Source organism: Aspergillus foveolatus, assembly GCF_047715535.1.
Source record: "Aspergillus foveolatus strain CBS 279.81 unplaced genomic scaffold BDW70scaffold_2, whole genome shotgun sequence".
NCBI lineage: Eukaryota > Fungi > Ascomycota > Eurotiomycetes > Eurotiales > Aspergillaceae > Aspergillus > Aspergillus foveolatus.
In genome coordinates, this window is record NW_027396066.1 from 899753 (window position 1) to 925120 (window position 25368).

Genomic DNA, 25368 nt, shown 5'->3' on the forward strand with positions numbered 1-25368 from the left:
CATGGACGCCAGGATCCGTCCTTTTGTCTCTATTCCTGCAATTAGACTTATATATTCTATCATAATCCTTTAATATTTTTATATCTATTTTTTCTTTTTCTTGTTTTCCCACTACATCCAAGTCTCTGATCTTCAGCCTTTACCTCCCGCTTGGCCCAGACATGAACCGGGATCACGTGCCCATGAGTCTGGGAAGCTACAAAAGCCAGCCGGGCCCAGGCCAAATCTTTGAGCTTTTGCGTTGCTTTCTCCAGCAGGATAACGGCTTTCATTCTCACCTCTGTACTTTTAGTGTACGATCATCTCTCTTATTTTATTATATAATCAATATCTTTTTGTACCATACTATTTTCGGGTTGATTCTAAATCTCCTGCTTTTGCAGCAATCCGCAGCTCTGCGACTTACCGATCCCTTTACTAATTATCAAACCCTGATTATCTAATGTGAGTCCAACCATGCCAGTTCATCAGATTAGCCTTCTCTACAGCTGTCAAACAAATGTATTCTACTTCAATTCTTTGGGCAGCCGAGCTGCCCGAAGAGTGATTGTATTTATTCGTTGCACTTCCTGAAGTTGCGTGTTTGGCGTACTTTGACTGACGTACCTAGAGCACAGACGGCGGCCGAGTTAACCCGGATAGTGCCCCTCCAGCAACAATGTTCGCCCGAAGCCTCAAGTCGACAATAACCCCACCTTTCTCGTCCTTCTCTTCTCGTCCCCTCTCCTCCGTCTTCAATTGCAGTCAATCCTCTTTCATCTCTTTCCGTGGCTTCCACCAGTCTTCTGCAGCTATGGCTCCTCAGGTTTTCTTCGACGTCCAGTACGCTCCTCTCGGCACCAGCGGTAAGTCCCGCGCAAGCATACTACCATCATATTTACCCCTCCTTCTCACATGGATGTCGACCCCCGCATCCATTTCTCGCACGCCCGCTGTTTAATCTACCCGTTTTATGACTAATTCGGCCCTTACTGGTCAATTGCTTGTTGCTAACGTTTGTTTTGCCATGTCATAGCACCTAAGACCGGCCGCATCATTTTCAACCTCTTTGACGACGTTGTCCCCAAGACCGCTGCAAACTTCCGGGAGCTGTGCAAGAGGCCTGAGAAGGAGGGCTACAAGGGCTCCACCTTCCACCGTATTATCCCTAACTTTATGCTCCAGGGTGGTGACTTCACTCGTGGCAACGTGAGTCCTCTTTATTCCTGCAATCCTCGCAGATCTTTGTTCTGAAGGCTAACTATGGGCGCCACAGGGTACTGGCGGTCGTTCCATCTACGGCGACAAGTTCGCCGATGAGAACTTCAAGATTACTCACAGCAGGCCTGGTCTCCTTTCCATGGCCAACGCTGGCCCCAACACGTACGTTTTCCTGCACTCATACGGCAACAAGACAATTAATAACACCCTGCTTTAGCAACGGCTCCCAGTTCTTCATCACCACCGTTGTGACCTCATGGCTCGATGGCAAGCACGTTGTCTTCGGTGAGGTTGCTGACGAGGAGTCCTACAGCGTCGTCAAGGAGATTGAGTCTCTCGGTAGCCAGTCCGGTGCTCCCCGCTCCAATGTCAAGCCCACCATTGTCAACTGCGGTGAGCTGTAAACAGCGTGAACGTGTTTAATGAAATATCTAGCTTAAATGGAATCCCTGCGGATATGAGCTGATTGCAGCTGTCGCAACTTGGTTACGCTGTGAGGCCATGGTACAATATAGCCCTTTTCCAGGCCAGTGTAATTTAGAGCGTCGATATAACCAGTTTTCACTCGTGATGGGTTCATTTCTTTGCTTGTGGTCAATGCACTGTAGTTGTCTTTTGTCGTTGAAGGAATGGAGCAGCAGTCGTTGAACCCCGCTCTACGGAGTTATAGGGTGTTCCGTTACCGTTCCTTTCTTAGCCCTGACACCCAGCCCTAAGTTTCCAGTACACATGGATCATTTCGGCGTGTGTCCTAGCTTATTATAACTACCATATGGTTACAATACGGACCCCTCGCTTGGAAAACAAAATGGCGGCCTTATAAGAAAGATTAACCCCTATCTATAGTGATAACCGTACAGTCACGGCGGATTTTCGTGGCTCATTAGCGACATTGCAGTATCGGCAACTGCCTATTTGCGTCGGTAAAAGGTGTTTAGCTATTATGTGACTATTATGACAACGGAAGTCCTCCTTGTTCTAGAGGAAAGGGTGCCATCGCCATGGCCTGTTGGATCTGAATTATATGCGTATGTGAAATATCAACCGCAGCATTTCGTAACAGCCGTTGCGTCGTTCCTGTTTTTTTAACGCTCCGTTAGCGATGATCATTAAGGCTTGGGCCTCGGCTATCTCGTCTGATATTGAATCAATTGATCCGAAGTTAAAGAGATAGCAGAGAAGGACGGGGCAACGAGGACAATGAGGTTAACGTACTCCTTAATTCCACCTCCAATGTACTCCCACGAGAAGATGAACGAGCCCAGGAAGGCCCCGATGAAGATACAAATAATTATGTACCCGTTGAAGTACATCGCCAGCAACATCACAAAGTACGCGACCGCAAACTGCAGCATGTGCAGCAGCGCACGGATAACCTGTTCAATGAGGCTTGGACGGACGCGGAAGGGTGCTGCTGAACCAGGCCCAGAGGCTGCTGCTGGTGCCGTCGAGGTGTTGGCAGGAGTCTTTTGGGGCCCGGTTCCGTTATTGCCAATGCCAATTGCGCTGTCAGATTCCGAGGCTGGTGATGGGGTGGCTGCGCCGGGTTGGGTTTGCGCGGAGGGAGCAAGGTATTGAGCACGCATCTGGGCGCGGTGGATGATGAAAGCGTCGTATTCGCGGGCGATGCGGCGCAGGAACTCGAGGACTATGACGAGACAGATGACGCCAATGCAGGAGCCTGCGAACATGCCGCGCGAGCGAATGTGCCAGCTGCTGGCAAGGAAGCCTGTGTTTATGTTGTAAATCCATTGCTATTCTACTTTGTCCTAGTGGGAGGTAAGGCTCGTACAAGAATCGATGGTATTCCAGTTCCACAGCATCTGGCAGCGGGTTAGCTTCGATACGCTCTGATGAATTCAATGAAGGGTGTGTACCGAGATAACACACTGGGCTCCGCTGTCGCTGCTCCCCATATCCATTCCCCCCATGTCCATGTCCATCTTGTTAATATCGTTCGTTGCTTGTGCTTACGGTGGAACGTATTTCAGCACAGATAGCTATGTTTCGTTTCAGGCTTGTTTCGCGGGGAAAAGTCAACGTGATGCTAATCCTGCAGTCCAAGAGGGAAATGAAGAGAAAGAGAAGAAGATTGACTCGGAAGTGGGCGCTGGGTTACAGATAAACATTGGGCAGGGTCGACGGTGCCACAATTGACAACACAATGCAGCGAGCGCAGTACATAGCCCGGGGAAGCCCTACCCTGCTTCGTTGACCTCCAAATCGGCGCATTAGCTCTGTTTGGCCTTTATTTGCGTGGCCTGATCAAATTACGGTGGCCTAAATTAGAGCTGAGGCAGTCTAGCCGAAGAATTAGTAAATCTAGGCTCAACAATAAGAGGCTGTCTCTAGTAGTGTTCTGTAAAGAAGGCTGGATCTGCCTGTGCTATAATATAAGATGAATGGATAGGCTGGAACTGCATGCACGATAAGCCAATCGGGTGGCTCTGTTGCTGCGCAAGATTGAGCACATTTTCTGGAGCTAAATTGTTAGGCCAAGTTAAACCCACCAAAGGAGAGAAGCGAGTGGCTCTGGCTTTCATTGCATGACACTTCATGGCCAGGGCCCATTTGTCCCCATCGTAAACGTGGTGATCGTGGTGGTAGTAGCCGTGGTCAGGGACTCTAAAGCCCGACGTCAAAGGCTGTACTACTCGAGTTAACCACGAGGTCTGGGGGATTTTTATTTTTGGCTGCAAGCTGTCGTATCGATTGAGACATCCAGCGCTGATCATCGATGTACAGAGTAAAAGTAGGTAACATGCATGCTACGTATAGCGAAAAAACAACAAAGCCACATCACCTCCGGCTCGATCCTTTGATGACACCGTCGAGGATTTCGCGAACCTGCTTACACCCATCCACGCCTACAGCCAGCATCGTCTCGATATAAGTGTGATGCACTTTTGAATCCATCGTCAGCATCGAGACTTTCATGTCATCTTCATCGCCATCTGTCATAACGGCAGGAACCGAGGTCGTTGCAACAGTGAGGAATGGGAGCTCTTGCTCTTCCGGTAGGGAGACATCCAACAAAGGGTCCAAGGTGTCGTTCATCGGATCTCTTGGCGTCGAGGCACTGCCACTCATTCCTGCTGTACATCCGCACAGCAACCCGGGCATCGGGATCCCGGCATCCACCAGTGCCAGCGTGCAGGCATTGACTGCGGCAGCAAGGACCGAGCCGTCCGATGACAGAACAGAGACGTGAATGCTGATTGTACTATGTGGGTACAGATATGTGTGAAGGTGCGATTGGAAAGCGGAACGCAATGTTGAGGCAATGCGGCCGGATTGTCTAGTCGAATCAAAACAGGTCAGCAGGGTCTCGAGAGATCGTATCTCGGTCTATGTTTTACCTGTCACTCCCCCCTGCTCGTCGCTTCCGGTCGACGCTCGCAAACCCTGCGATGTTCACATCGACTTCCACCACTGCTCCCGAAGAACCCGCAGAGCCACCGGTTGCATCGCCTCGACGCCCTTCTGCAGGGCCGTGTACTGAGCATAGGATGGTTGTGTTTCCCATTGCCAAGTAAGATGACCCTGAGCTAGCCGGGTTCGTGGATATTTGTGCTTGAAGTAGCCGAAGCTCGTTCCATCGCCGACCGTCAAGGCGCAGTTTCGTGAGAGGGTATGTTGTAGAGGTATCGAGAGGCATTATAAGCAATTTAGCCAATTCTCCTTATGCAGTCCTCAAATGCGATCTGATTCAATCGTGCTGAGCTCGAATGATTGTTCCCCGCACTCGGTGTACCTGCTATTCGTAGAGGAACCTGGCAACCGCAGAAATGGAACCGTGAAATAATGTGTATATACCCAGTAAAAAGGAGTTTAGTAACAGGCACAGTACCAAATTATGCTGCAAGTTGCTCGACCGCAGGAGTGAAGTCCAAAGGGTGCGAGGAAGCCAACTTTTCCGCGACAAATTTGATCCCAGCAGCTTCTTATCGCTTATCGCCCTCTCCGCATTATTCCTCCGCCATCAACCCCTTGCCTTCTTTTATAATCTGCTGATATTTCGTGGTTTCCGTTCAAAGATAGAATATGCATTGGATATGGTATCTACTGATGACTTGGATGACCTAGACACGGTCACAGTCTGCTCTTTTGACGACGATCTGAATTCGACGCTTTCACTGAAGAACCATGACACTACTCACGCCCGTATGCTTCTCAGTGTCTCTACACCAGCAGCAAGCTAACTGAGTTCAACAGACCCCTCCCCCAAGCCTGAAAGTACCAAGCCGAAAGTGAAAAGACCATCTCCTTCACCCTCCCGCTCGACGCTTGCATCAACGCACCGCATCAAGTTGTCCCCTCCTGATCAGAAGATTCCAGTAGACCACGTTACCGACGGAAAAAGCAGCGACAATGACTCCTTTAATGAAGGGGAAGCTGTCTATAAAGAGTTTAAGAGTCGCAAATCCCGGAAGCGAAAGCGAACCTCGACAGCTGTGGCAAAGAACAAATCAAGCAAAGCCGCAGCCAAAGACACATTCGTCGGCCGAGTACCGAGGAAGAAGGAAGTCAGAGGGTTTCGGCCTACATATCTTCGTGATTATAAAGAAGAAGTGCTATCTGATGATGACTTGATGGAGGATACCCTTCCCGACTACCTACAGAAGCGTCGGCTTCTATTTGACCGGCGGCTGGAGCACCTACAGGACGCTGGTCTGAAATTACCTCCAGGCTATGATCATGTCTACTTCTCTGATGATGAGCGGTTAGACTACCTTCGTAAGAAACCAGAGTTCTCTGGCATCAAGCCTTGCGCTGAATACAAAGATATCAGCCTACCCTGTTCCCTGGGAGTAATTCCAGCACCCATTGCCCAGTGGCTTCGTCCTTACCAGGTGGAAGGTGCTGCATTTTTGCATCAGCTGTTTGTTTACCAGAAAGGGGGTATACTTGGAGACGATATGGGTTTGGGGAAGACAGTTCAGGTGATTGCCTTCCTAACTGCGGCGTACGGGAAGACAGGAGACGAAAGAGACGACAAGAGGATGAGAAAGATGCGAAGGAGTGAAGGAGATTTGTGGTATCCGCGAACGCTCATTATCTGCCCCGGGACTTTAATTGAAAACTGGAAGTCAGAATTGTCCCGTTGGGGCTGGTGGCATGTCGATGCCTATCAAGGGAGCAATAAGGACCTAGTTCTTCACGCTGCAAAATCCGGACGCGTTGAAATCTTAATTACAACATACAGCACATACCTGAAGAATAGGGATGCTGTGAACATGGTTGACTGGGATTGTGTCATTGCGGATGAATGCCATGCCATCAAGGAGAGAAGCTCAGAGACCACAAAGGCGATGAATGACATCAATGCACTGTGCCGTATTGGCTTGACCGGTACCGCTATTCAAAATAGGTACGAGGAGCTCTGGACCTTGTTAAACTGGACGAACCCTGGTAGACTGGGTCCTGTGACGACGTGGAAGAGTCACGTCTCTGAGCCATTGAAGATCGGTCAGTCGCATGATGCCACAGTACAGCAACTAAGACGAGCCCGTGTGACGGCTAAAAAACTCGTGGAGAATCTTCTTCCTCAGTTCTTCCTCCGGCGGATGAAGACGTTGATTGCCGACCAGCTTCCGAAGAAAATCGACCGCGTCGTTTTTTGTCCTCTTACCGATACCCAAGCACAAGCATATGAGAGACTTTTAGACAGTGATATCATCTATTACATTAAGTCCTCGGCCAATAAATGCGACTGTGGTTCCGGGAAGAAGGCCGGCTGGTGCTGTCAGCAATATTTACCTTCAGGCAGGCGCTGGCAAACTTATGTGTTTCCAGCTATGCAAATCCTGCAGAAGCTGAGCAATCATCTTGCTATCCTCATTCCACAGAGCACGGACCCGTTTGAGAAGCAGGAAAAGGATAAGGAGATGCTGGAGATTGCGGTTCCTGATCAGTGGGAGAGGCTATATCGCACTAGAGATTCAATAATCAACTATGCTGATGCTGAATACTGTGGAAAGTGGAAAGTCCTCAGAAAACTCCTGAAATGGTGGCACGGGAATGGGGACAAAGTTCTTGTTTTTTCGCACAGCGTTCGTCTCCTGAAGATGCTACAGATGCTTTTCAACCATACAAGCTACAACGTCAGTTACCTGGATGGATCGATGGCCTATGAAAGTCGGGCCAAGGTCGTCGACGAGTTCAACTCTGATCCGCGGCAATTCGTGTTTTTGATCTCCACGCGGGCTGGCGGAGTTGGGCTGAATATCACATCGGCAAACAAGGTCGTAATCTTTGACCCTAACTGGAATCCGTCCCACGACCTCCAAGCCCAGGATCGGGCGTATCGAATAGGCCAGACACGCAACGTAGAGGTCTTTCGCCTCATATCCGCCGGTACTATTGAAGAGATTGTCTACGCCCGACAGATCTATAAGCAACAGCAAGCGAACATTGGATACAACGCCAGCACCGAGCGACGCTACTTCAAGGGCGTCCAAGAAAAGAAAGACCAGAAAGGCGAGATTTTCGGCCTCGAAAACATTTTCGAATACCAAAACGACAACATTGTACTGCGTGATATCGTTAACAAGACTAATATCGCCGAAAGTAAAGCCGGCGTACAGGTCATGGATATTGAACTGGAACTGGAAGAAGCGGGCTCCGAAGACGGTTCCTGGAGTAGAAATCCAGACGACGATGACGAAGCCATGAGCCAACTCGCCGCCAAAATCCGAGGCGAAGCAGACGACGAAGATTTTTTTTCCCACCGGCGACAATCCAAAACTCCATCCAAACACGACCCAATCCAAGCTATCCTCGCCGGCGCAGGCGTCGAATATACACATCTAAACAACGAAGTCGTCGGCTCCTCTAAAGTCGAAGAACAACTAAGCCGCCAAGCTCAGCAAGCTGAGGATGACAGCCTGGCCAACCTCCAAGTCTTCTGCGACTCGCAAGATGAGGTCGCCGGTGCCGTTGTGGCTCCGACATTCCAGAAAAACGGACGACCAGTGACATTTAAGTATCATCCACCGGAAGACGTGATGAAGCGCCAGTTTTGTAGCATGGCGAGACGGTTTGGGTTCCGGAATGCGACGGAGTTTGCGCTTGTTGTTGAGAGCATGACGCAGGCTGAGAGGAGGGCTTGTCTTGATCGATGGTATCGCGAGAGGAGGCAGGCACTTCTTGAGCAAGCTTCTGAGGCCGGGGCCGCAGCGGGATCGTAATTTCTCTTCGTGAGATTATTACTATTCACTTACGAGACATGATTGACGAATATCCGCTATTAGCATAGAACATGAGGAATGGCTTTTCTTTACAAGTGTATTTAATATAGTTGAGAATGATTCATCAACATTCATTGCTGTGCCTATATAGCAACACGACGTTCGTAGCCATCAATGAATACAACCGGACTACAACCAAGCCAAAGTCCATAATGCCGGCAGATTAGGCCATTTCTCCTGCCATGCTCCAAGCACCTCTGGAACCTTCTCATCAAAGCTCCTTCGAGCTTCACCCGTCCCATTCTCCCATCCACCTGAGCCCAGAGCCTTTTGTTCCTGCGTAGCGACTTCATTCAGCCGCGTAGCTAGTTCCAAAATGGCCTTCCCGCCTACAAGAGCCTCTTCGTGATTATCCTTGATATCCACATTGAAAACGTGCACAGGCCGGTTGAGCGTGGAGCCCTTGTTCATAAGATCGTCGACGACAGCATCCCAGCAGCGCTCCTCGCAGGTGATGATGACGTCTACTACGCCTCCCTCAGTCCCGAGTGCACCCTTGTCACCTTTAGAAACATGGTCTATCCGCGGCATACCGGGCACCCAGTCCTGGAAGCGCTCAGGGCCCCACTTGACGTTGCGGTTGCGGTCGAGCATGTTTAGGATGCCGTTATTGCGGTACAGGCGCTCGTCTTTGGAAAGGAGCTCATCGTACATTTGGGAATAGGAGGTTGAGTTGAAATTATAAACATTAGGTTGGGTGATGGAGGGGCCTGGAAGGCGGACTAGGGAGCCCGTGCCAAAAGAAATTACTGGGAATGGCGACGCTGCGGTGGATAGACGCAGGTGAGCCTCCATCGAGCGGTTCTGGTTTGATGCACATACAGTGCAGAAGCGCAGCTTGTATGAATCTGTCTTCTCTGTTGAGCTTGGTGTGCTATCACTTGGAGCAGTAGCTGTCGTTACAGCTGCCTCTGGAGGCGAAGGAGGTGCCGGGGTCTCCTGGGCCGCAGTTCCTGCTCCCGCTAATCGCGGGTCGTAGGCCATCTTGTATAGTAGCCTTATATGAAGCCTAAAGAGTGACGATTGTGATCAAGATGATGGAAAATATTCTCCGCAATGATCTAAGGAGGCTGGAAAGTATGTTCACTCGGTGGTCCCTGAAAAGACTACTTGTAATTAGCAAGGCTACAAAAGTAGATGTGGATAAGTGCTGGTGAATCGAGTGGTAGGGGATCAGAAAGATGAAAAGCGTATGTAATAAAGGTTGTCCGCATAGTAAGCTAGGACAGCTCCAATATATAAGAGATCATCACGCAATTGTGTCTAAAGGGGGAATCAAACTTCCGCCTACCTTTGAGAAACCTATCATGATAGGGAAGAGCAAAACTACAGTGTAAAACGAGGATGAAAGGTAAGGGCCGCAGCCCCGATGTAGCGAGTAAGGAAGACTTAAAAGGGAGGTTTTGGTGATGGTGGTGGGAGTTTTGTGCCGCTCGTGATGAGTCAGCAGCTGTCTAGTCTTTTTTCGTCCTAGCCGCCTTCAAGAACCATATGTGCTGCATGATAGTTCGATTCTAGAGATAATATGAAGAGACGAACTTATCTGGGCGCCAGCATGCTGAAACTTACTAGACATGTTCCCTGCGCCTGACTGCTAAACGCTACCCTGCTACTGACCCGCCTTCAGACGCAGTTCGATCCCTCAAGATGAAAGCCGCACTAATAGTAGTGGACATGCAAGAGGACTTTTGTCCCCCGGTATCCCATCCACGCACGTTAATCTAGTACTCACCTGTTCGTTACTAACTGTGCCTTGCTTCCGCTATAGAACGGTTCTCTTGCTGTCCACGGAGCTCGGGATTTGGCTCCTACGATAAACTCACTCCTGGCACATCCTGGATTCGCGGTTCGTGTTGCGTCTCAAGATTACCATCCTCCGGACCACATCTCTTTCGCGATTAATCACCCGTCACCCAACAATCGTCCTTTTGAGTGTAGCATCACAATGACCAATCCAGCTGCGGGGAAAGAGGCGGAGACCAAACAACAGACGCTTTGGCCTGTGCACTGTGTCCAAAAAACTCCCGGGGCCGACATTATCCCCGAACTCGATGTTACTAAGATTGACTTATTCGTGACGAAAGGTATGCATCCGCGCGTTGAAATGTATTCAGCTTTCGCGGATGCCTTCGGGAACCAAGATCCCGCAATAGTGTCCGTAAATGCGGATCTACGATCTTTTCTACATGACAGGGGTGTCACGGATGTTTTTGTCGTTGGGGTGGCGGGGGATTTCTGCGTCAAGTACACGGCCTTAGATGCCGCGAAAGCAGGCTTTAGGAGCCATGTTGTGCAGGACGCGACCGAGTGTGTGGTACCAGGGTCCGGATGGGAGGAAACCGCACGCGAACTAGCATCAGCTGGCGTGTCAATTGTTCGATGTGACGGCCCTGAAATTGTTGGTCTTGCCTGACCGCTTCAGAGCTTTTTGTTTTGGTCAGATACAGCTAGTCAACGTAGACTTGCTTCATGTGGCAACAGGTAGCGCCGGACCAACGGCATGCTAATGCATGACCGTTAAGTAGCCAGCAATTATCTAGAACTATAAGGCGCGTTTTCATCTCCCTTCATTTCCGTGTGCAAACAACCACCAATCCACCGCTCCTGATAGCTCTCCACTATGGTTACTGATCTTCTCGTTACTATTGATGATGGTGTGTCAATCCCTTCTAGAAACGCCTCTGGTGCGGGCTTAGAGGCGGCAATGCCCCCCTCCGCCCGTTGGGTCCAATAATACTGCTCACAAATGATCTCCGTACTCTGTATCCCTTGATCCATAAACTTCCGTCAAGCTCGCCGTTCCTCTGATGTTCCTATCAGTTGGAACGTGGATCATCAACGAGTCAACGACACCATGTCCAACACCATTACTATCACAACTGGGGGACCGGAACACCCTAGGGAACTGAGCGCCTCTCTACGGACCTCGACGGGTAGCATTCCATATTGGAACGTCAATGTCCCAAGATCTCAGTGGACAGTAGAATGTCCTAGTTTCTTACAGAATCAGTCCGAGAAAAATATCGGCATTCTCTCAACTCCAGACGAGCAATATCAGAGACAAGGATGGGAACTGGTACGGAAAATAGTTGGTACGTGATATAACTGAGTAATTGTGCATACAGTCTCTAACTCTCCTCTCGATAGAAACCAACCGTATTGATCTATTCCAACGCCTGCCCAGTGACTTGAGGAAATACCTACAATTCAAGGAGCAGATCGTCGCTAAGTATGGCTCTATAATGCGATTCGTGGTTAAGGAGCGGCTCTGCTGGGGAGAGGGAACTGCCGAGGACCTGAAGCCTAAGGGTCGCCCGTTCGAGTACAAAGGTTTGTTCTCCTTAGTTTCTATACGATTTGCGGAAGAGCGAGTCCGCTCTCGGATATCTAGCGAGACATGCTTAGGCTGACGGCGAGGCTGCGCCTAAACAGACGATATGCGGATTTTACACAATGACTGGCCATACGGATTGGGCGAAGGCATAGTTCACCTAGTAGTATGGACCAAATTTGCGCTGGAAGACGACCTGGCGACAGACGATTTGACGCCACGCGCAAGGCAAGAGATTGATGACTTTGTGAAACGGACGTTCTGCTCAAGGATGCCTCCGGATCAGGTACGTAATGTTGCAGTCACGATGTCCCTGGCAGTGTTGTACTAAGTCTTGCCATTCCGTGTTCTCAGGTTGTCTGGTTCAAGAACTGGAGGTCGCTCAAGTCAGTGCATGCTGTCGAACACTTTCATGTCATACTGCATAACCCAGACCCAGCATTCGTCGAGGAAATCACAGGCGCAGATGTGCCCTGGACAATAAATGGTCGCTGAGCCGACATCTTTTTCTTTTTCTTTTTCTTTTTCTTTTTTATTTTCGTGCTGTACTATACCCCTGAGACTAATTATGGTTTGCGTCTGTACTTTACTTGACAATACGAATAGCTTCCGAGTCTCCGATGAATGTTCTGCAAAGTCTCCACTAACCAAGCTCTGTGCCCCTCTCTCTGCGAAACGGCGGACAGCAAAGGGAGAAAAAGAAATTAGAGGTTTTCTTCAGTTTTCTGAAGGGTGAACCGGTCAGAACTTGTTTGGGCTCCGGCGGCCTGGCGTGCGTGAAGTGGCGGCGGGGGGATCGTCAAGTGGGCAAGACAGCCATATATAAGGTCCTTCTCTCCCGCACAGCGCAGCGCAGATGACTTCATCCTGCCCCTCTCTCGTTTTAAAAGATAGAAATAAATAAAAACTAGAAACACCCCCTTGCCCGAAGCGACTTTGATATAAGAGGAAAACCACAATTGTAGCCATCATGCCGCATCTCCCAGGTGCACACCATATCCGCCGCCGGTCCTCGCTCGCCAGTAAGTTCCGTCATCGTCAACTCCCAACGTCATTTTCTCTTCCCCTCTTCTTTTTTCTCAACTCAGCCAGCCTTCTCTGCTTTCCCTTGAACTTTCACCACTGTCTCCCCTCCAGCCATTTGTTGCATGTCTACGTCCAAACCTATCGAGAGAATTTCGGTCTTCCCATTCCCACTATGTCCGCTGACTGGAGCTATTTCTGGGGTAATTCAGGCAATCGTTCATCCACCGATGATCCAAGGCACCCAAATCCTGCCAGCGAAGATGATGAAATTGAACCTGACCAGGGCAATGGTATGTGCTTTTCTTTAACCTTTTACCCATTGTAGCCGTCGTAGGGCTTCGCCTGGGCGCGATGCTAACCAAGATCCCGATCGCAACAGTTCTGAGCCACATCATTTCCCAACTCCGGCCCGGAGCAGACCTCAGTCGGGTTGTATTGCCCACGTTTATTCTCGAGCCCCGGTCTATGCTGGAGCGAGTCACGAAGTATGCCAGCTTCGGCTCTACCTCTCATGTACTCTAGCAGGCAAACGACTAATAGGATTCTAGCTTCATGGCACACCCCGAAACCCTACTTCCCATGCCCACGAACGATGACCCTCTCGAGCGCTTTGTATCCGTTGTCAAGTTCTACCTGAGTGGGTGGCATATCAAGCCTCCGTACGTCGATCTTGATTGTTCTTTGGAGACAAACCGAATCTAGAGGATTTTCTACTAACAGAGCTTAGGGGAGTCAAGAAGCCGTTGAACCCCGTGCTCGGCGAAACGTACACCTGCTCCTGGGAATATCCGGACGGTACCCACGGATACTATATTTCAGAGCAGACCTCCCATCATCCGCCCAAGTCAAGCTATTTCTTTATGGCACCTGAGCATCATATCCGAATTGATGGCACACTCAAACCGCGAAGCAAGTTCCTCGGTAATTCCGCTGCGAGTATGATGGAGGGCATAGCTATCCTACGATTCTTGAACCGTGGGAACGACAAGGAGCGGGGGGAACGATAGTAGGTGAAATGTGCATGGTGCTGTTCCACAGAAAGGCTAACACCATCAGCATTTTGACGCAACCAAACATGTACGCCAGGGGTATCCTCTTCGGAAAGATGAAGTATGAGCTTGGAGATCATAGCTTCGTGAGATGTCCCGAGAACGATCTTGTCGCGGATATCGAATTCAAAACCAAGGGATACTTTTCTGGAACATACAACGCCATTGGCGGAACAATCAAGAATGAAAAAACCGGAGAAGTATACTACGAGATTTCTGGTCTTTGGAATGGCGAGATGTATATCAAGAGCGTTCACGTATGTCTTTCGTCCCTTTTCTTGACGCCCGCATTGCAGATTAGAACTAACCCACGTAGTCCCACGACAAAGAACTTCTCTTCAATGCTAAGAAATCCAAGCCAACATTCCCGACAACCCGCCCAATTGAACAACAAGGCGAGCGCGAGTCCCAGCGGTTGTGGCAGAGCACAGTGAAGGCTATTATTGCCTCAAACCATGAAATGGCCACGGACGAGAAGACTAAGATCGAAGACCGCCAACGTGAAGAAGCGGCAAAGCGAGCGGAACAGGGCGTTGAATGGCACCCGCGCCTCTTCCGGGCCGTTCGTGGCGGGCCTGGTGGTTCAGAGGAGGGTGAAGAGGCTCTTGATTGGATTATCAATGCTCATATGTATGTTTCACGGCGCGAGCATGAAACAACGTAAGCTGATTCGTCTTTAGTGATGCTCACGACCCTGAGAAAGCCAAGCGACAGATTTTGGCGATCGCACCTATTCTCGATGGACAGACGTGGGACAACTTTGAAATCCCAGAATACAAGGGCAATGCGGTAAACGGCGCAGACAAGTCAGAGCACCAGTGGGAGAACACCAAACCGGAAACTAAACAAGAGGTTATCCAGGAAATAAAGCCAGCAGGCAAGGCGGAGAACAAGACAGAGATCAACTACGAGGCTAGCCAGGAAGTTAAGCCAGGAAACACGGTAAAAACCAAGCCAGAGGTCGTGGAGCGGATGGATTCGAAGACGAATGAAGTTGATCAGTACGTGGACGCCCTGGAGGGCCCAAAGCCCTGAATGATTCTCATTCATCACTATGGCTTCTAGCCAGACGCTCCGTTGTTACATTTTCCGAAAGTACTCGAGGTGAGTATACTCATATACCCGACGTCGTACGAGGGTTGCCTTGACGTAACTTTGCTGCCTTCATACACCCACCCGCATGCCTCAAAACCGATACCAGGGCTTGAATGGGCTGAGTCTTGCCAATTTCGCGAGGGTCGAAAATTTTGCCCGTCCCATCAACTGTACTGGATACCCGATTTGCATTTTGTCTACGCGCGAGGAAAATGAGCGACTTTTACGGATAAATTAATATAAAAACTGAAAATAGGGTTATAGGTATGAGCTAGGGTAGAGAGGTTTGGAGTGCTGGTATATAGGGTCTCTACTTGCTTTTTTCTATTCTCTTCGGAGACATGTGCCCCAATAGTATATGGTATATCATCATGTTATTGATGTCGTAACTGTAACTGTATGCACCTCAACTCCAATCGCCATGAAAATGCACCGAGTTCCAGAAAAGAAAGTTGCCTACCTAACGCCAGCGGTCGGTACTTCCCAGTAATCACCATAGTCATAGCCACAAGAATCATATATTATGGTCAAGAATACAACTCTCCCCGCAGTCCAGCACCCTTCTCCGCATCTCTCCTCCGAGAACTCTTCCCACCTTCGGCCTCCTCCCTTTTCTCTTCCAACTTCGCAATCTCCTCCTCGATCTCTTTCTCCGTATCCTCCCTGAGCCCCAATAGATCCGGCGGAATCACAGACATCTGCACGCTCGGCGCCGCCTGCAAATACCTCAGCTGCTCCGTGATCGTCTGCACAATTGTCGCCAGGTAAGCGCGCGAGTTCTTGTTTTCGAGCTTGCGCATCTCAGACAGCGGCGGGAACAGCGAGAAGTCCGGGCCGAAATGGTTCCGAAATGCAACATTGGACGGAATAACGGGGTCGATTTTGTCTTGGGCGTCAATTAGTATGGAGGTTTCGTGCGCCCAGGCTCGTGAGACGTTGCGCGGGGTGTAGCCGCCGCCGCCGACGACGAGCATAGGTAGTCCGAATGTCTTTGTGTACGCGACGCAGGCGCCGTGCGCGGCCACATTCAAGTTGAAGCAGCCAAGTCTGTCGCAGCCCAACGAGTCGGCGCCGCATTGGAGGACAATAGCGGCCGGCCGGAACTTGCTGACACAGGCACCTACAACGTCCTTGAAGAGCTGGACATAGGATTCGTCGTCGATGCCGTCGTGAAGGGGTACATTAACTGCGTGATGAGCGCCTGGGTTGAGCGGGTGTGTTGGCCCTGTACTATCTAAGGGCCCTGTGCCCGGGAAAAAGTTCTCCTTGTCATATTTATGGAACGAAACTGTGAGGACGCGGTCGGTAGACCAAAAGGCTTGCTCAACGCCGTCGCCGTGATGGACGTCAATATCGATGTACATAACGCGCGGATGTATGCGGAGGAGCTGCAGGATCGCAAGCACAATATCATTTACGTAGCAGAAGCCGCTGGCTTCGGCCTTTTTGGCGTGATGCAGCCCGCCAGACCAGTTGATTGCGATATCTGCCTGGTTGTTGCAGAGCTTGCGGGCGGCGTCGAGCGAGGCTCCCGCATACAGCGAGCAGTATTGGAATAGGCCGTCGAAGATGGGGCAATCGTCGCCGAAATTGAAGCGGACGATGTTTTCGCTAAAATCCTTGGATGCTTGTGCGTCATTCATGTCACCTGGCACCACTGTCTGCAAAAAGTCCAGGTAATCGGATGTGTGGAAGTCGCTGAGCTCTTCAACAGTCGCCGCACGACAGTGGTATAGGTCCATCGCATGATGCATGCCGTAGGCGAGCACGAGTTGTTTGGTGAGTGTGAGGCGCCATGGCTTCATGGGGTGCGACTGGCCGAAGTGATGCAGTTCTACCGCAGGGTTTGCATGCCATGATACCCGGTAGCCCGATGGCCGCGCGATGATGCCTTCATGTTGATGCTGGGCGGATTTGCGGTCGACCGAGAGCGTGAAAGTGGGGTTGTACTCTTGTACAATGGCGGAACGGGGCATGAGAGTGGAATGGCAGAAGCAAGCTCAGCAGCTTGGAAAGAAAATTAGAGGTGCAGAGAAGCGGGTTCGATGGTCCAGAAGATGGGAAAGGTGAAGAATGAAGCTGAAGCGATCCCCAAATCACAAGCTCAAAGGCGGGTCTCCACGCTTAACTAAGCATCCGATCTCGCCCCTCCGTTCTACGAATCCATCTATAAAGTGGCACTTGGGGACATGACTCTATTACAAACACAATTTCGCCGCATTGTTCTTCAGAGGAGGTTTTATTGAGACGGGAATCATACAGCATTCACGAAATGAACACCACTGCCTCCAAACTTCGCCAGGCCCTCCAGGACCCTAACGCCTTCATCACCGCCCCGGGTGTCTACGATGGTCTCTCGGCCCGCATAGCCCTCAATGTTGGATTTGACGCTCTTTATATGGTATGCGGTTTCTTCGCCATTGATGCTATCTCGACTACCCGGCTAACACTCCCATTGAGTAGACCGGCGCCGGTACCGCCGCCTCCGTGCACGGCCAAGCAGATTTGGGAATTTGCACACTCAACGATATGCGAGCTAATGCCGAGATGATCAGCAACCTTTCCCCATCAACTCCTGTTATCTCAGACGCCGATACCGGCTATGGTGGTCCGATTATGGTCGCTCGTACTACCGAACAATACGCGCGCGCCGGTGTAGCAGCCTTCCACCTTGAGGACCAGGTGCAAACCAAGCGATGCGGGCACCTTGGCGGAAAGATCCTCGTCGATACAGACACATATGTCACCCGAATTCGGGCTGCCGTGCAAGCTCGGAAGCGCATTGGCAGCGATATTGTCATCATCGCCCGCACCGACGCCCTCCAGGTAAACGGCTACGAAGATAGTCTCGCTCGTCTCCGAGCAGCGCGTGAAGCTGGTGCGGACGCAGGCTTTCTCGAGGGCATCACCTCCATCGAAATGGCCCGTCAGGTGATTGCCGACCTTAAGGGTTGGCCGTTGCTTCTGAACATGGTTGAGCACGGCGCTACGCCTTCCATCACTGCCGCACAGGCCCGTGAGCTTGGATTTCGAATTATCATCTTCCCATTCGCTGCGCTGGGCCCCGCGTGCAAAGCTATCCAGGAAGGCATGGAAAAACTCAAGCGCGATGGTATTCCAGGATTGGACAAGGAGATGACGCCGCAGATGTTGTTCCGGGTGTGCGGGTTGGATGAGAGTATCAAGGTAGATGCGGCGGCGGGCGGAGCAGCTTTCAGCAGCGGAGTTGACCTCAAGTAATCACATATAGCCGGATTTCAAGGCAGCTGTATTATAAGAGAGATTAGAATCTATAGTTGCTTTCTGGACTTACATCTCGCAGCGCTTATTTTGCTGGCCAAGCACGTAGTTCTTATTGATGTTGATCAGAAAGAACGCCAGCCTTCAAGACTTAAATAAGGTTGGCCATAGTTCAATTTCGCATCGAAGACTGATTCGAGTATAAGCGGCCACCTCGTGACTGTTGGAGTCCCTGATAATGGCCACAAAGTGAGCCAAGGCACGTGACCACGGCATTTGCAAATCCTTTTGAGGCCGTCGCAATTCCAACGAAACCAAGGAGAGCCCCAGGCCTACAAATTGTTTAGGACTCGGGGACTCCGGGACTCGAGATCAGAGCAGCTTGAAAGACCTCGACCAGCGAAGAACTGCAGTGGTTCTTGTCAAGATATGCTCCACTTAGAGGTTTGAGATGCGCAGAGATGAAATGTCCCGAGAGAGAGCCGAACTCTTGAGCCACGTTGGAGAGCACAGTTCGTTCAAATCGTGTCGGAAATTGAAACCGTCCCTTGGCTCATTGAAATAGCCAGGTACCGGCCTATCATAGTCGGCTGCGCATCAGAATCTGCAGAACAACCCACCTACAGTCCGAAAGCAGCCATGGAACAGCTGCCCATGGAACGTATGTTTATATTCCATCTCTACCACGCAATGATTCATGCCTCGACTCTTCCAGGCTCGAGCCCTGGCAAAGACTGCCTACACTATCCTCCAAGAGATTCCACTACCCTGACTTCCTACGAACACACCATGTGATTAAAATACGACGAAACCAAAGCATCCTGGGCCATTGACTGGATTGGTAGCAACCATAATTTTGGCGCCAAGTTGCCAAGTTGCTAACGCCACGGTTGGCGGCCCGGAGACGGCGGCAGTTGGGCTAAAAACGCTAGGACGGCACTCAAATAATCGACCGCGTCACTCCGTGCTTAGTGTGGGCCCGCTTTTTCTGGCCAGACTGTTCGAGAACTCGCACGCACGGAGAATCTGGATGGAAAAGAGAAAGAGGGCGTCCGGGACATGAATTTCCCCTAAGCTAGGAAGGCAGACAGGGACTCAGCCACAGGGCCATGTCAGCTCAGGAGTCAAGAGTCAGGAGTCAGGAGACCTGAACCACGAAGCTTGTTGTCATTGTGTCCCGTTTGCTTCGTATCCAGGATTCCGTGTCAGCAATAATGGTGACTGTAGCGGTGAGCAATTGGAAGCGTGAAGGCAAACCATACAGTCCCCAAAAATTACAAACAGAAGTTCGGTCTTGAGTTCTTTTAACGCCAGAGATTGTGCTCCTCAACACAGCCGTTTTATTGGATCTCACGCTTCCATTTTGCTGGAGAAAAACATCCAGAATCAATCATATTCGACTCCGTGGGTCCTGATGTGGCGAAGGCGCGAAGCAGGTTGCAGCGAACTGCCGTAAAGACTGATTCATGCCCACTTGAGCAGTCTCGACGATAATATATCCATCAAAACTCGGAGAATTCACAAGAGCTTCTGGCTGGAATCGGCGGCTAATAGTAATGGGAAGGCAAATGGCTCAGAGCAACGATGTCTGCTTTAGGCCTGTGAGAATGAATATGTTGGTTGTGGATCAGTCAAGCCACTCTCACTCTCTGGAGGCAGCCCAAGAGAACCAAATCAATCCAGCACATCGCTTTGTTGTTTGGCGAACACCGCCCCGATTCGTTCCATCTGGCAGTGGGTGTGTTGTTCCCAACTAGTTCTGAATACTGGATCTGAACGTCTGCAGATTGCTGTCAGGTACAGACATCCATCAGACATCGGCTTTACCAGTCGGATAGCTTAATGCAAGCGACTCCCCTCACCATACAAGATTGGCTGTGCTGGACAGAGCATCCAAGGTCTAGAGCCCTCTCCAAACTGGCCATTGGTGGAGCCAAGTTTTTCGCTCAACCAACCATTGACCCAGTTCTCAGCTTTCAGGAACCTTACTCTATACCGACCAATGATATATTTTGTTCTTGTTTAAATGATCGGCCCCTGTTTCATCAGACGGGGCCTGCTCCATACTCATTTCGGCACTCAATGGGAGGTTACGTGCCTGACTGCGGTGGGCAGTGGTGGGCACACGCAAGCAACGCAGAGATGGGCGCTTTTAATATCATTAGGGCCACTCCCACCTCCTCGTCGTTTCTCTTTTCTCCCATCTCGCTCAGTCCTTTTCAGAGTCACAATCCGCTCTTTAGTTTCCGTCCTTCGAGATCGCTGCTGCGCCTCAGTCATTCCTTGTCTTCGGAAACATACACTCCCTTGTCCTTTGTGACTTGACTGTCTCAGGTTCAAAGAATCCCGCTCATTTAAAAAAAAAAAGAACCATATATCTACGCTTATATATACTTCGTCTTGCCGACGTTGAACTTTCCGCACCAAAAACAACCATCATCAATATGCAGCTAAAGAACTCTCTGGTCCTGCTGACTGCCTTGACGGCCGGTTCCTCCGTGGCCCGCCTCCATGGCCACGAGCGCCGCCACGCTCACCACGAGAAGCGTGATGTTGGTGACCTCGTCACCGCTATTATTGACGGAAAGGTCGTTTCCTGGGTCAACGAGTATGCTGGCGGTGCTGCTGCCACCGCTACCGCCGCTGAGTCCACATCTACTTCTCTCTCTGAGACCGTTGCCGCCTCGACCACCGCTTCTTCCACAGAGACCCCCAGCGCTTCAGCCGTCTCCTCCGCCTCTGGAACCTGCGCCAACTGGGACGACGAGTCCGATGAGTACTCCACCGCCGGCTTCGGTTCCAGGACCGTCTCCAACCTTGCCAAGTATGTTGCCTACATTGGTAACATCGGAAACCCTTGGGGCAGCAACATCATTGAGGTCGATGCCGATAAGGCATGCAAATACAAGAATGTCGTCAAGTTCTCCGGCTCTGAGACTGACGACTGGACCATCGTCTTCTGGAACAAGATTGGCCCTGATGGAAAGCTGACCGGCTGGTACGGCAACTCTGCTCTCAAACTCACAATTGCTCCCGGCGAGACCAAGTATGTCGCATTCGACGACGATTCCCAGGGTGCATGGGGTGCTGCCAAGGGTGACTCTCTCCCTACTGACGAATACGGTGGATACTCCTGCACCTGGGGCGAGTTCGACTTCGCCAACTCTGGCAACAACGACTGGTCTGGCTGGGATGTCTCCGCTATCCAGGCCCAGGCCGCGGACCAGGACGTCCAGGGCATGAAGATCTGCAACAACAAGGGCGAGAAGTGCTCATGGATTTCCAACCTCGCTACCGCCATGGAGAACGCCTACAGCAAGGCCGAGGAGGGTGTTGACGGCATTGGTGGCAACCAGTCTCCTGGCGCCGTCCGTCTCGTTGTCGACATTGACTACACTCACAGTTCTTAAACCATCCACCTTGCGTTTCCTTGCTCTCCGTTCGTGTCGATACTTCTCATCGGAATTTTTTTCTATCAGATCCTGCTAGCTTAGAGCAAGCTATTTTAGCAGTGATCCCTTTGTCTTCTTTGTGTAAATAGAATATACCACTGCTGCATTTCTAGTCAATATTTACGTGATGATGTACATCCCACTCGTAATCTCTCCTGTACATTCTCCGCATTCTGCGGAGTCCCATAGAATCAACTGAGGAAGCGGATTCATTAACTTCAATTGTCATTCTTTATTTGTACTCTCAACTATAACCCCTTATCTGTCTAGCCTAGATCTGTCTTTCGAACCTTACCATATTCAGATGTACTATAGCCGCTCTTTTCTAGTCGAGCTTCCTCCATAATATAGCACTGTGAGATCCATATTCCTACAGTATACGTATCTAAAATTATTCTAACAGGGCCACCCTTGTCGTGTGTCCCTTTTAGTCAGCTCAGCTCAGATTTCCTGTTTCAGGTACATGATACGGAAGCCGTTTTATACATATTGCTCATCGTCAGCCTCGGCCACAGTCGCGAAGTCACTGAGATGAAATGCCTATTTATAGCATAATTTGTAAGCAAGGACTTACTTTATGTGTAAACAAACTAAGAGAACACCAGCTCCTCCGATTGCAATTCTTGTGAGCCTATCTTTACTTCATGGATATGTACATTATGCCAGACTCGATACATGCAATCCCTTTCATCAATCATTTCCGGGTCTTAAATGACCTCGATTTCACTTAGCCAGCCGGCCTGAGAAACTTCAGCAGCTAGGAATAGGATAATTGGGACGGGACGCGGCTGTTTCATCCTCAGACCTACGTTGCATACGGGGCATAAGGGTCAGAGGCTAGAAAATCAAGTACAGTTACTGTACAGGAGTGTGAGAGGTTTTTGGTACCTCGGAATGCAGAGGGCCCAGCCCGCTGATCTGAAGGTCTGGCCGGGGCCAGGGTCGGCTAGATAGAGACTCTAGGGAGCAGATCAGCGACGCGGCGCTTACTTGAGACGGGAAGAAGCGGCTAGCTTGAGCCTCAAAGTCATGGCAATTATATCAAGACTAAGTAAAGACGAATAATCTTATCTACCGCAGTCGAGGATCAAATGACCTCGTCCTTCAGAGTGGGCAGTCCAAGACCAAGATTGAGTGGCGGAAGTGGTCTGTCTGACTTTAGTGTATGGGCTTAAGGCCGGTGTAGGATGACTCTCGCTGCGCCAGTGCTCCATCAATGGTTCAAACGAGGCGACAAGGGACCCTTATCACCAGAAAAGGGTCTAGTTCGGTTGCAGCTCTCGACATGCCGTTGAGAACAACTGTTTGTTGCGCTAAATCCTACCAGCTAACGAAAATCGCGACGCCCTAACATATTTTACAAACCTGAGAGGTAACGCCAATAATAATACAATCTCCAGCAAAGCGATATACGCATAGCTGTGTTCTTTAAATCCCAAGAAAGTCGTTGGCGCTGATGGATTTTGGTAACTCCACCTGGTATTCTTCGGGCTCCTCCTCCTTCTCCTCCTCTTGCGGTGCTGAAAATACGCCAATGTGGGCCATGTATCCGATCAATGCGGCAACTCCGCCTATTACAGTGGCAATGGAAAGGAGAGTGTCCTTTCCTTGCGCTCGCGCATACTCTGACAGTGACTTGCTCTCGACCTCGGAAAGCCCAGCACTTGGGGATTCAGCGGTCTCGCGTAATTTGTTGTTCATGCGAATTTCCTTGAGGATTGGTGTAGAGTCTGCGAGGCTAGTAAGCAGCGATGTTCCGACGCTGGCGAAACTAGCTCTTTCTGGAGCCTGCCACGGGAGCGATGAACTTGCGCCACTGTTAAAAGCGTCTGCAACATTCACAGTGCCGAACAGCTCCAAGCGCAAGCGCTCGATATAATGTGACAGCCGTGGGGCCTTCCGTTGCATGGCATCACGTAGCCACGGAAGGGGGAGATCCGGAACAAGGGCGAGGCTCAGATAGCCTACTGAGAGGCAGTCTAAGCTTGATGGCGTCGACCCCAAGAGATGTGTCTTGTCGTCAAGCAGTTCCTCCAGCGGCACAAATAACTCCCCCGTCAACGCTTCGAGCCGGAATTGATGCTGCTGTGGCGTCTTCCCTAGCAGGTTGGTAACCGTTTCACGGGGCCGAGAAATGAGATTCTGAGGGATGCGGCCAGCTGCCACAGCGGCCGAGTGATCTCGTTTCCGTTGTTCCTCTGTTGCTTCCAAGTCTAATGAGGACAGTCCGAGCGGCTCAGTTCGAGCTTTGGCCGCGGCGTGCAGCTGCGGGGGTAGGATCCATTGGTTCGGCCACTGGAGGATCGCGCCATACGCCGGGGAGGTACTGTTGTAGTAGTTTTGGCTAGTAACGTAGAGCGAGAGGTCGAGGAGGGCTTGGGCGTGGGATTCCACGAAGGAGGAGAAGCTGTTGCCTGATCGTCAGTCGTGTGACCTTTCTCGCTTCCAGGTAGCTCAAGGGAGATTATACGCAACGCTATCGGCTTTTTCGAGTGCGCTCAGATCTCGGTCGAGATCCCAGGCGCCATTTGAGTATTGCCGTAGGTAATCGACGATGTTCCGGAACCGGCTCACCCACGTCGAGCCATTCTTCAGCGCGGGAAGCTCGTCTGCGGGGAAGAGCAAGGATCGTTTCAGCCAGATTTCAGATTAATCGAGAGACGGAGGAAAGGCGGAGCTGAACGTACGTGTAGGAGAGACGGTTGGATCGCTACTTGCGACGAGCACCCACGAGTCCTTGGGGACGGCCAAGGAAAAATAGGCAATTGTTGCGAGGCATTGCGCATCAATTGAGGGCAGTGAGAAACCAGGGCCCCAGATATGGAGTTCTAAAACCATTTTGTTCCGGGAATAGAAGATGAAGACTTGGTTTGTGCCAGGATTCCCCTCACTCTGCTGGCGTAGCCAATGCCTTGAAGATCGCGACCGCCGGGCAGAAGACGCCGAAATCACGTGGGGAGGAGCTGTACCTTGCCTTAGGCATGAAGGCGCCATTGTGCCGTCCCATTTTCCATTTTCAGATATCCAAAATCCCAGTGCATTTGCCCAACGGTCACTCCGTTCTGGATCAGGAAATTGGCCGACAGCTCAAACCATATCTGCGTTTGAGAAATAGCAGATGTTACTGCATATTTCATCATCTGATGCTATTTTCCGCAGGCTCCGGGCATGTCTCAGACAGCAAGGTTAAGCGTCCATTTTCCGCAATGTCAGACCGGTCCCGCATGTAGATTGATTCGACCAGCTGGCAATGGCGTTATCAACCCCTGTCGGAATCCCTGCTAAATAGCGCAGGCTGAGCGGCCAGTGTACCTACATCCGCCCCTCCACGGCTGATCAAGGCCGCTGCTTTGCAAAAATGGTTGGACTTCAAGCGGCTGCTCGTCACAGCAGGCCCGGGAAGAGGGAAATAGAGCCGCATCCTTCTCCCACCACCCAACGGAGGACCAACCCGATCAGGATTCTGGCAGCCATCCTGCAACCACTAAGCTCCGGCCGATACACACACGTTCCATGAATCCGAGCTCTCGATTGGAGCCTGCCTTGCCTACTTTGGATAAAGGTCACAGCCTCCAGTATCAATCTGTCAAGTACATACGCCTACGGTGTGTCACATCCGGGACTCGCCGTTCATGGCTGACGGCCAACCAGCAACCACTAAGCCAGGCATATGGCTCAAGACTCCGAGGCACACCAAGGTGAAACCTAAACCTTGTGGAACGGCT

General features: G+C 50.8%; 12 protein-coding genes across 12 annotated transcripts; 7 read left to right on the forward strand and 5 right to left on the reverse strand.

Annotated features, from left to right (window-relative positions):
- Positions 1–240: 240 nt before the first annotated feature.
- cyp4 (peptidyl-prolyl cis-trans isomerase) lies at positions 241–2022 on the forward strand. Its single transcript, XM_073735201.1, has 6 exons — positions 241–293; positions 384–444; positions 611–845; positions 1016–1188; positions 1256–1362; positions 1418–2022. Exons 3-6 carry the CDS (start codon positions 659–661, stop codon positions 1602–1604), a joined length of 654 nt encoding a protein of 217 aa, XP_073600798.1. The 5' UTR covers positions 241–293; positions 384–444; positions 611–658; the 3' UTR covers positions 1605–2022.
- Positions 2023–2035: 13 nt separating this feature from the next.
- On the reverse strand, positions 2036–3400 carry BDW70DRAFT_40016 (high-affinity Cu transporter CTR3). Its single transcript, XM_073743928.1, has 4 exons — positions 3078–3400; positions 2993–3023; positions 2416–2929; positions 2036–2277 (listed from the first exon to the last, which is right to left on the reverse strand). Exons 1-4 carry the CDS (start codon positions 3141–3143, stop codon positions 2241–2243), a joined length of 648 nt encoding a protein of 215 aa, XP_073600799.1. The 5' UTR covers positions 3144–3400; the 3' UTR covers positions 2036–2240.
- Positions 3401–3843: 443 nt separating this feature from the next.
- Positions 3844–5088, reverse strand: BDW70DRAFT_127034 (exosome non-catalytic core subunit SKI6). The gene is made up of 2 exons (XM_073735202.1): positions 4560–5088; positions 3844–4498 (listed from the first exon to the last, which is right to left on the reverse strand). Exons 1-2 carry the CDS (start codon positions 4856–4858, stop codon positions 4000–4002), a joined length of 798 nt encoding a protein of 265 aa, XP_073600800.1. The 5' UTR covers positions 4859–5088; the 3' UTR covers positions 3844–3999.
- A 167-nt stretch (positions 5089–5255) lies between these two features.
- BDW70DRAFT_167670 (putative DNA excision repair protein (Rad26L)) lies at positions 5256–8390 on the forward strand (the record flags this gene model as incomplete). Its single annotated transcript, XM_073742295.1, has 2 exons — positions 5256–5364; positions 5416–8390. The coding sequence occupies 2 exons, from the start codon at positions 5256–5258 to the stop codon at positions 8388–8390; spliced, it is 3084 nt and encodes a 1027-aa protein (XP_073600801.1).
- Positions 8391–8507: 117 nt separating this feature from the next.
- Positions 8508–9826, reverse strand: ssuA (RNA polymerase II subunit A C-terminal domain phosphatase). Its single transcript, XM_073735203.1, has 2 exons — positions 9742–9826; positions 8508–9556 (listed from the first exon to the last, which is right to left on the reverse strand). The coding sequence occupies exon 2, from the start codon at positions 9432–9434 to the stop codon at positions 8580–8582; it is 855 nt and encodes a 284-aa protein (XP_073600802.1). The 5' UTR covers positions 9435–9556; positions 9742–9826; the 3' UTR covers positions 8508–8579.
- A 167-nt stretch (positions 9827–9993) lies between these two features.
- Positions 9994–10976, forward strand: BDW70DRAFT_127041 (nicotinamidase). The gene is made up of 2 exons (XM_073735204.1): positions 9994–10148; positions 10219–10976. The coding sequence occupies exons 1-2, from the start codon at positions 10098–10100 to the stop codon at positions 10861–10863; spliced, it is 696 nt and encodes a 231-aa protein (XP_073600803.1). The 5' UTR covers positions 9994–10097; the 3' UTR covers positions 10864–10976.
- A 66-nt stretch (positions 10977–11042) lies between these two features.
- BDW70DRAFT_127042 (GIG1 family protein) lies at positions 11043–12314 on the forward strand. Its single transcript, XM_073735205.1, has 4 exons — positions 11043–11542; positions 11598–11780; positions 11883–12067; positions 12136–12314. Exons 1-4 carry the CDS (start codon positions 11305–11307, stop codon positions 12274–12276), a joined length of 747 nt encoding a protein of 248 aa, XP_073600804.1. The 5' UTR covers positions 11043–11304; the 3' UTR covers positions 12277–12314.
- Positions 12315–12872: 558 nt separating this feature from the next.
- Positions 12873–15264, forward strand: BDW70DRAFT_127043 (OSBP family protein). The gene is made up of 7 exons (XM_073735206.1): positions 12873–13097; positions 13187–13292; positions 13356–13466; positions 13535–13813; positions 13864–14113; positions 14173–14486; positions 14537–15264. Exons 1-7 carry the CDS (start codon positions 12980–12982, stop codon positions 14889–14891), a joined length of 1533 nt encoding a protein of 510 aa, XP_073600805.1. The 5' UTR covers positions 12873–12979; the 3' UTR covers positions 14892–15264.
- A 42-nt stretch (positions 15265–15306) lies between these two features.
- hosA (histone deacetylase HOS2) lies at positions 15307–17105 on the reverse strand. The gene has a single exon (XM_073735207.1). The coding sequence runs from the start codon at positions 16925–16927 to the stop codon at positions 15479–15481; it is 1449 nt and encodes a 482-aa protein (XP_073600806.1). The 5' UTR covers positions 16928–17105; the 3' UTR covers positions 15307–15478.
- A 118-nt stretch (positions 17106–17223) lies between these two features.
- On the forward strand, positions 17224–18191 carry BDW70DRAFT_155651 (isocitrate lyase/PEP mutase family protein; the record flags this gene model as incomplete). Its single annotated transcript, XM_073740069.1, has 2 exons — positions 17224–17352; positions 17415–18191. 2 exons carry the CDS (start codon positions 17224–17226, stop codon positions 18189–18191), a joined length of 906 nt encoding a protein of 301 aa, XP_073600807.1.
- A 2198-nt stretch (positions 18192–20389) lies between these two features.
- On the forward strand, positions 20390–21821 carry aspf4 (allergen Asp F4). Its single transcript, XM_073735208.1, has one exon. It carries the CDS (start codon positions 20636–20638, stop codon positions 21599–21601), a length of 966 nt encoding a protein of 321 aa, XP_073600808.1. The 5' UTR covers positions 20390–20635; the 3' UTR covers positions 21602–21821.
- Positions 21822–22656: 835 nt separating this feature from the next.
- Positions 22657–24693, reverse strand: BDW70DRAFT_127055 (Tom37 C-terminal domain-containing protein). Its single transcript, XM_073735209.1, has 3 exons — positions 24331–24693; positions 24114–24252; positions 22657–24050 (listed from the first exon to the last, which is right to left on the reverse strand). Exons 1-3 carry the CDS (start codon positions 24635–24637, stop codon positions 23072–23074), a joined length of 1425 nt encoding a protein of 474 aa, XP_073600809.1. The 5' UTR covers positions 24638–24693; the 3' UTR covers positions 22657–23071.
- Between the last annotated feature and the right edge of the window lie 675 nt (positions 24694–25368).

What these genes read in the sequence shown, in the direction of transcription:
- cyp4 (XM_073735201.1), top strand. Translation starts at nt 659, where the DNA reads ATGTTCGCCCGAAGCCTCAAGTCGACAATAACCCCACCTTTCTCGTCC. An exon ending in CGCTCCTCTCGGCACCAGCG is followed by an intron (nt 846 to 1,015) that starts GTAAGTCCCGCG and finishes GCCATGTCATAG; the next exon opens with CACCTAAGACCGGCCGCATC. An exon ending in GCCAACGCTGGCCCCAACAC is followed by an intron (nt 1,363 to 1,417) that starts GTACGTTTTCCT and finishes ACCCTGCTTTAG; the next exon opens with CAACGGCTCCCAGTTCTTCA.
- BDW70DRAFT_40016 (XM_073743928.1), bottom strand. Translation starts at nt 3,143, where the DNA reads ATGGACATGGACATGGGGGGAATGGATATGGGGAGCAGCGACAGCGGA. An exon ending in CTGGAATACCATCGATTCTT is followed by an intron (nt 2,930 to 2,992) that starts GTACGAGCCTTA and finishes ACATAAACACAG; the next exon opens with GCTTCCTTGCCAGCAGCTGG. An exon ending in ATTGGAGGTGGAATTAAGGA is followed by an intron (nt 2,278 to 2,415) that starts GTACGTTAACCT and finishes TTAAAAAAACAG; the next exon opens with GAACGACGCAACGGCTGTTA.
- BDW70DRAFT_127034 (XM_073735202.1), bottom strand. Translation starts at nt 4,858, where the DNA reads ATGCCTCTCGATACCTCTACAACATACCCTCTCACGAAACTGCGCCTT. An exon ending in CGAGCAGGGGGGAGTGACAG is followed by an intron (nt 4,499 to 4,559) that starts GTAAAACATAGA and finishes TGATTCGACTAG; the next exon opens with ACAATCCGGCCGCATTGCCT.
- ssuA (XM_073735203.1), bottom strand. Translation starts at nt 9,434, where the DNA reads ATGGCCTACGACCCGCGATTAGCGGGAGCAGGAACTGCGGCCCAGGAG.
- BDW70DRAFT_127041 (XM_073735204.1), top strand. Translation starts at nt 10,098, where the DNA reads ATGAAAGCCGCACTAATAGTAGTGGACATGCAAGAGGACTTTTGTCCC. An exon ending in AAGAGGACTTTTGTCCCCCG is followed by an intron (nt 10,149 to 10,218) that starts GTATCCCATCCA and finishes CTTCCGCTATAG; the next exon opens with AACGGTTCTCTTGCTGTCCA.
- BDW70DRAFT_127042 (XM_073735205.1), top strand. Translation starts at nt 11,305, where the DNA reads ATGTCCAACACCATTACTATCACAACTGGGGGACCGGAACACCCTAGG. An exon ending in ACTGGTACGGAAAATAGTTG is followed by an intron (nt 11,543 to 11,597) that starts GTACGTGATATA and finishes TCCTCTCGATAG; the next exon opens with AAACCAACCGTATTGATCTA. An exon ending in TCGCCCGTTCGAGTACAAAG is followed by an intron (nt 11,781 to 11,882) that starts GTTTGTTCTCCT and finishes GCGCCTAAACAG; the next exon opens with ACGATATGCGGATTTTACAC.
- BDW70DRAFT_127043 (XM_073735206.1), top strand. Translation starts at nt 12,980, where the DNA reads ATGTCCGCTGACTGGAGCTATTTCTGGGGTAATTCAGGCAATCGTTCA. An exon ending in TGAACCTGACCAGGGCAATG is followed by an intron (nt 13,098 to 13,186) that starts GTATGTGCTTTT and finishes CGATCGCAACAG; the next exon opens with TTCTGAGCCACATCATTTCC. An exon ending in TGTATATCAAGAGCGTTCAC is followed by an intron (nt 14,114 to 14,172) that starts GTATGTCTTTCG and finishes TAACCCACGTAG; the next exon opens with TCCCACGACAAAGAACTTCT.
- hosA (XM_073735207.1), bottom strand. Translation starts at nt 16,927, where the DNA reads ATGCCCCGTTCCGCCATTGTACAAGAGTACAACCCCACTTTCACGCTC.
- aspf4 (XM_073735208.1), top strand. Translation starts at nt 20,636, where the DNA reads ATGCAGCTAAAGAACTCTCTGGTCCTGCTGACTGCCTTGACGGCCGGT.
- BDW70DRAFT_127055 (XM_073735209.1), bottom strand. Translation starts at nt 24,637, where the DNA reads ATGGCGCCTTCATGCCTAAGGCAAGGTACAGCTCCTCCCCACGTGATT. An exon ending in TCCAACCGTCTCTCCTACAC is followed by an intron (nt 24,253 to 24,330) that starts GTACGTTCAGCT and finishes TCTTCCCCGCAG; the next exon opens with ACGAGCTTCCCGCGCTGAAG. An exon ending in GAAAAAGCCGATAGCGTTGC is followed by an intron (nt 24,051 to 24,113) that starts GTATAATCTCCC and finishes ATCAGGCAACAG; the next exon opens with CTTCTCCTCCTTCGTGGAAT.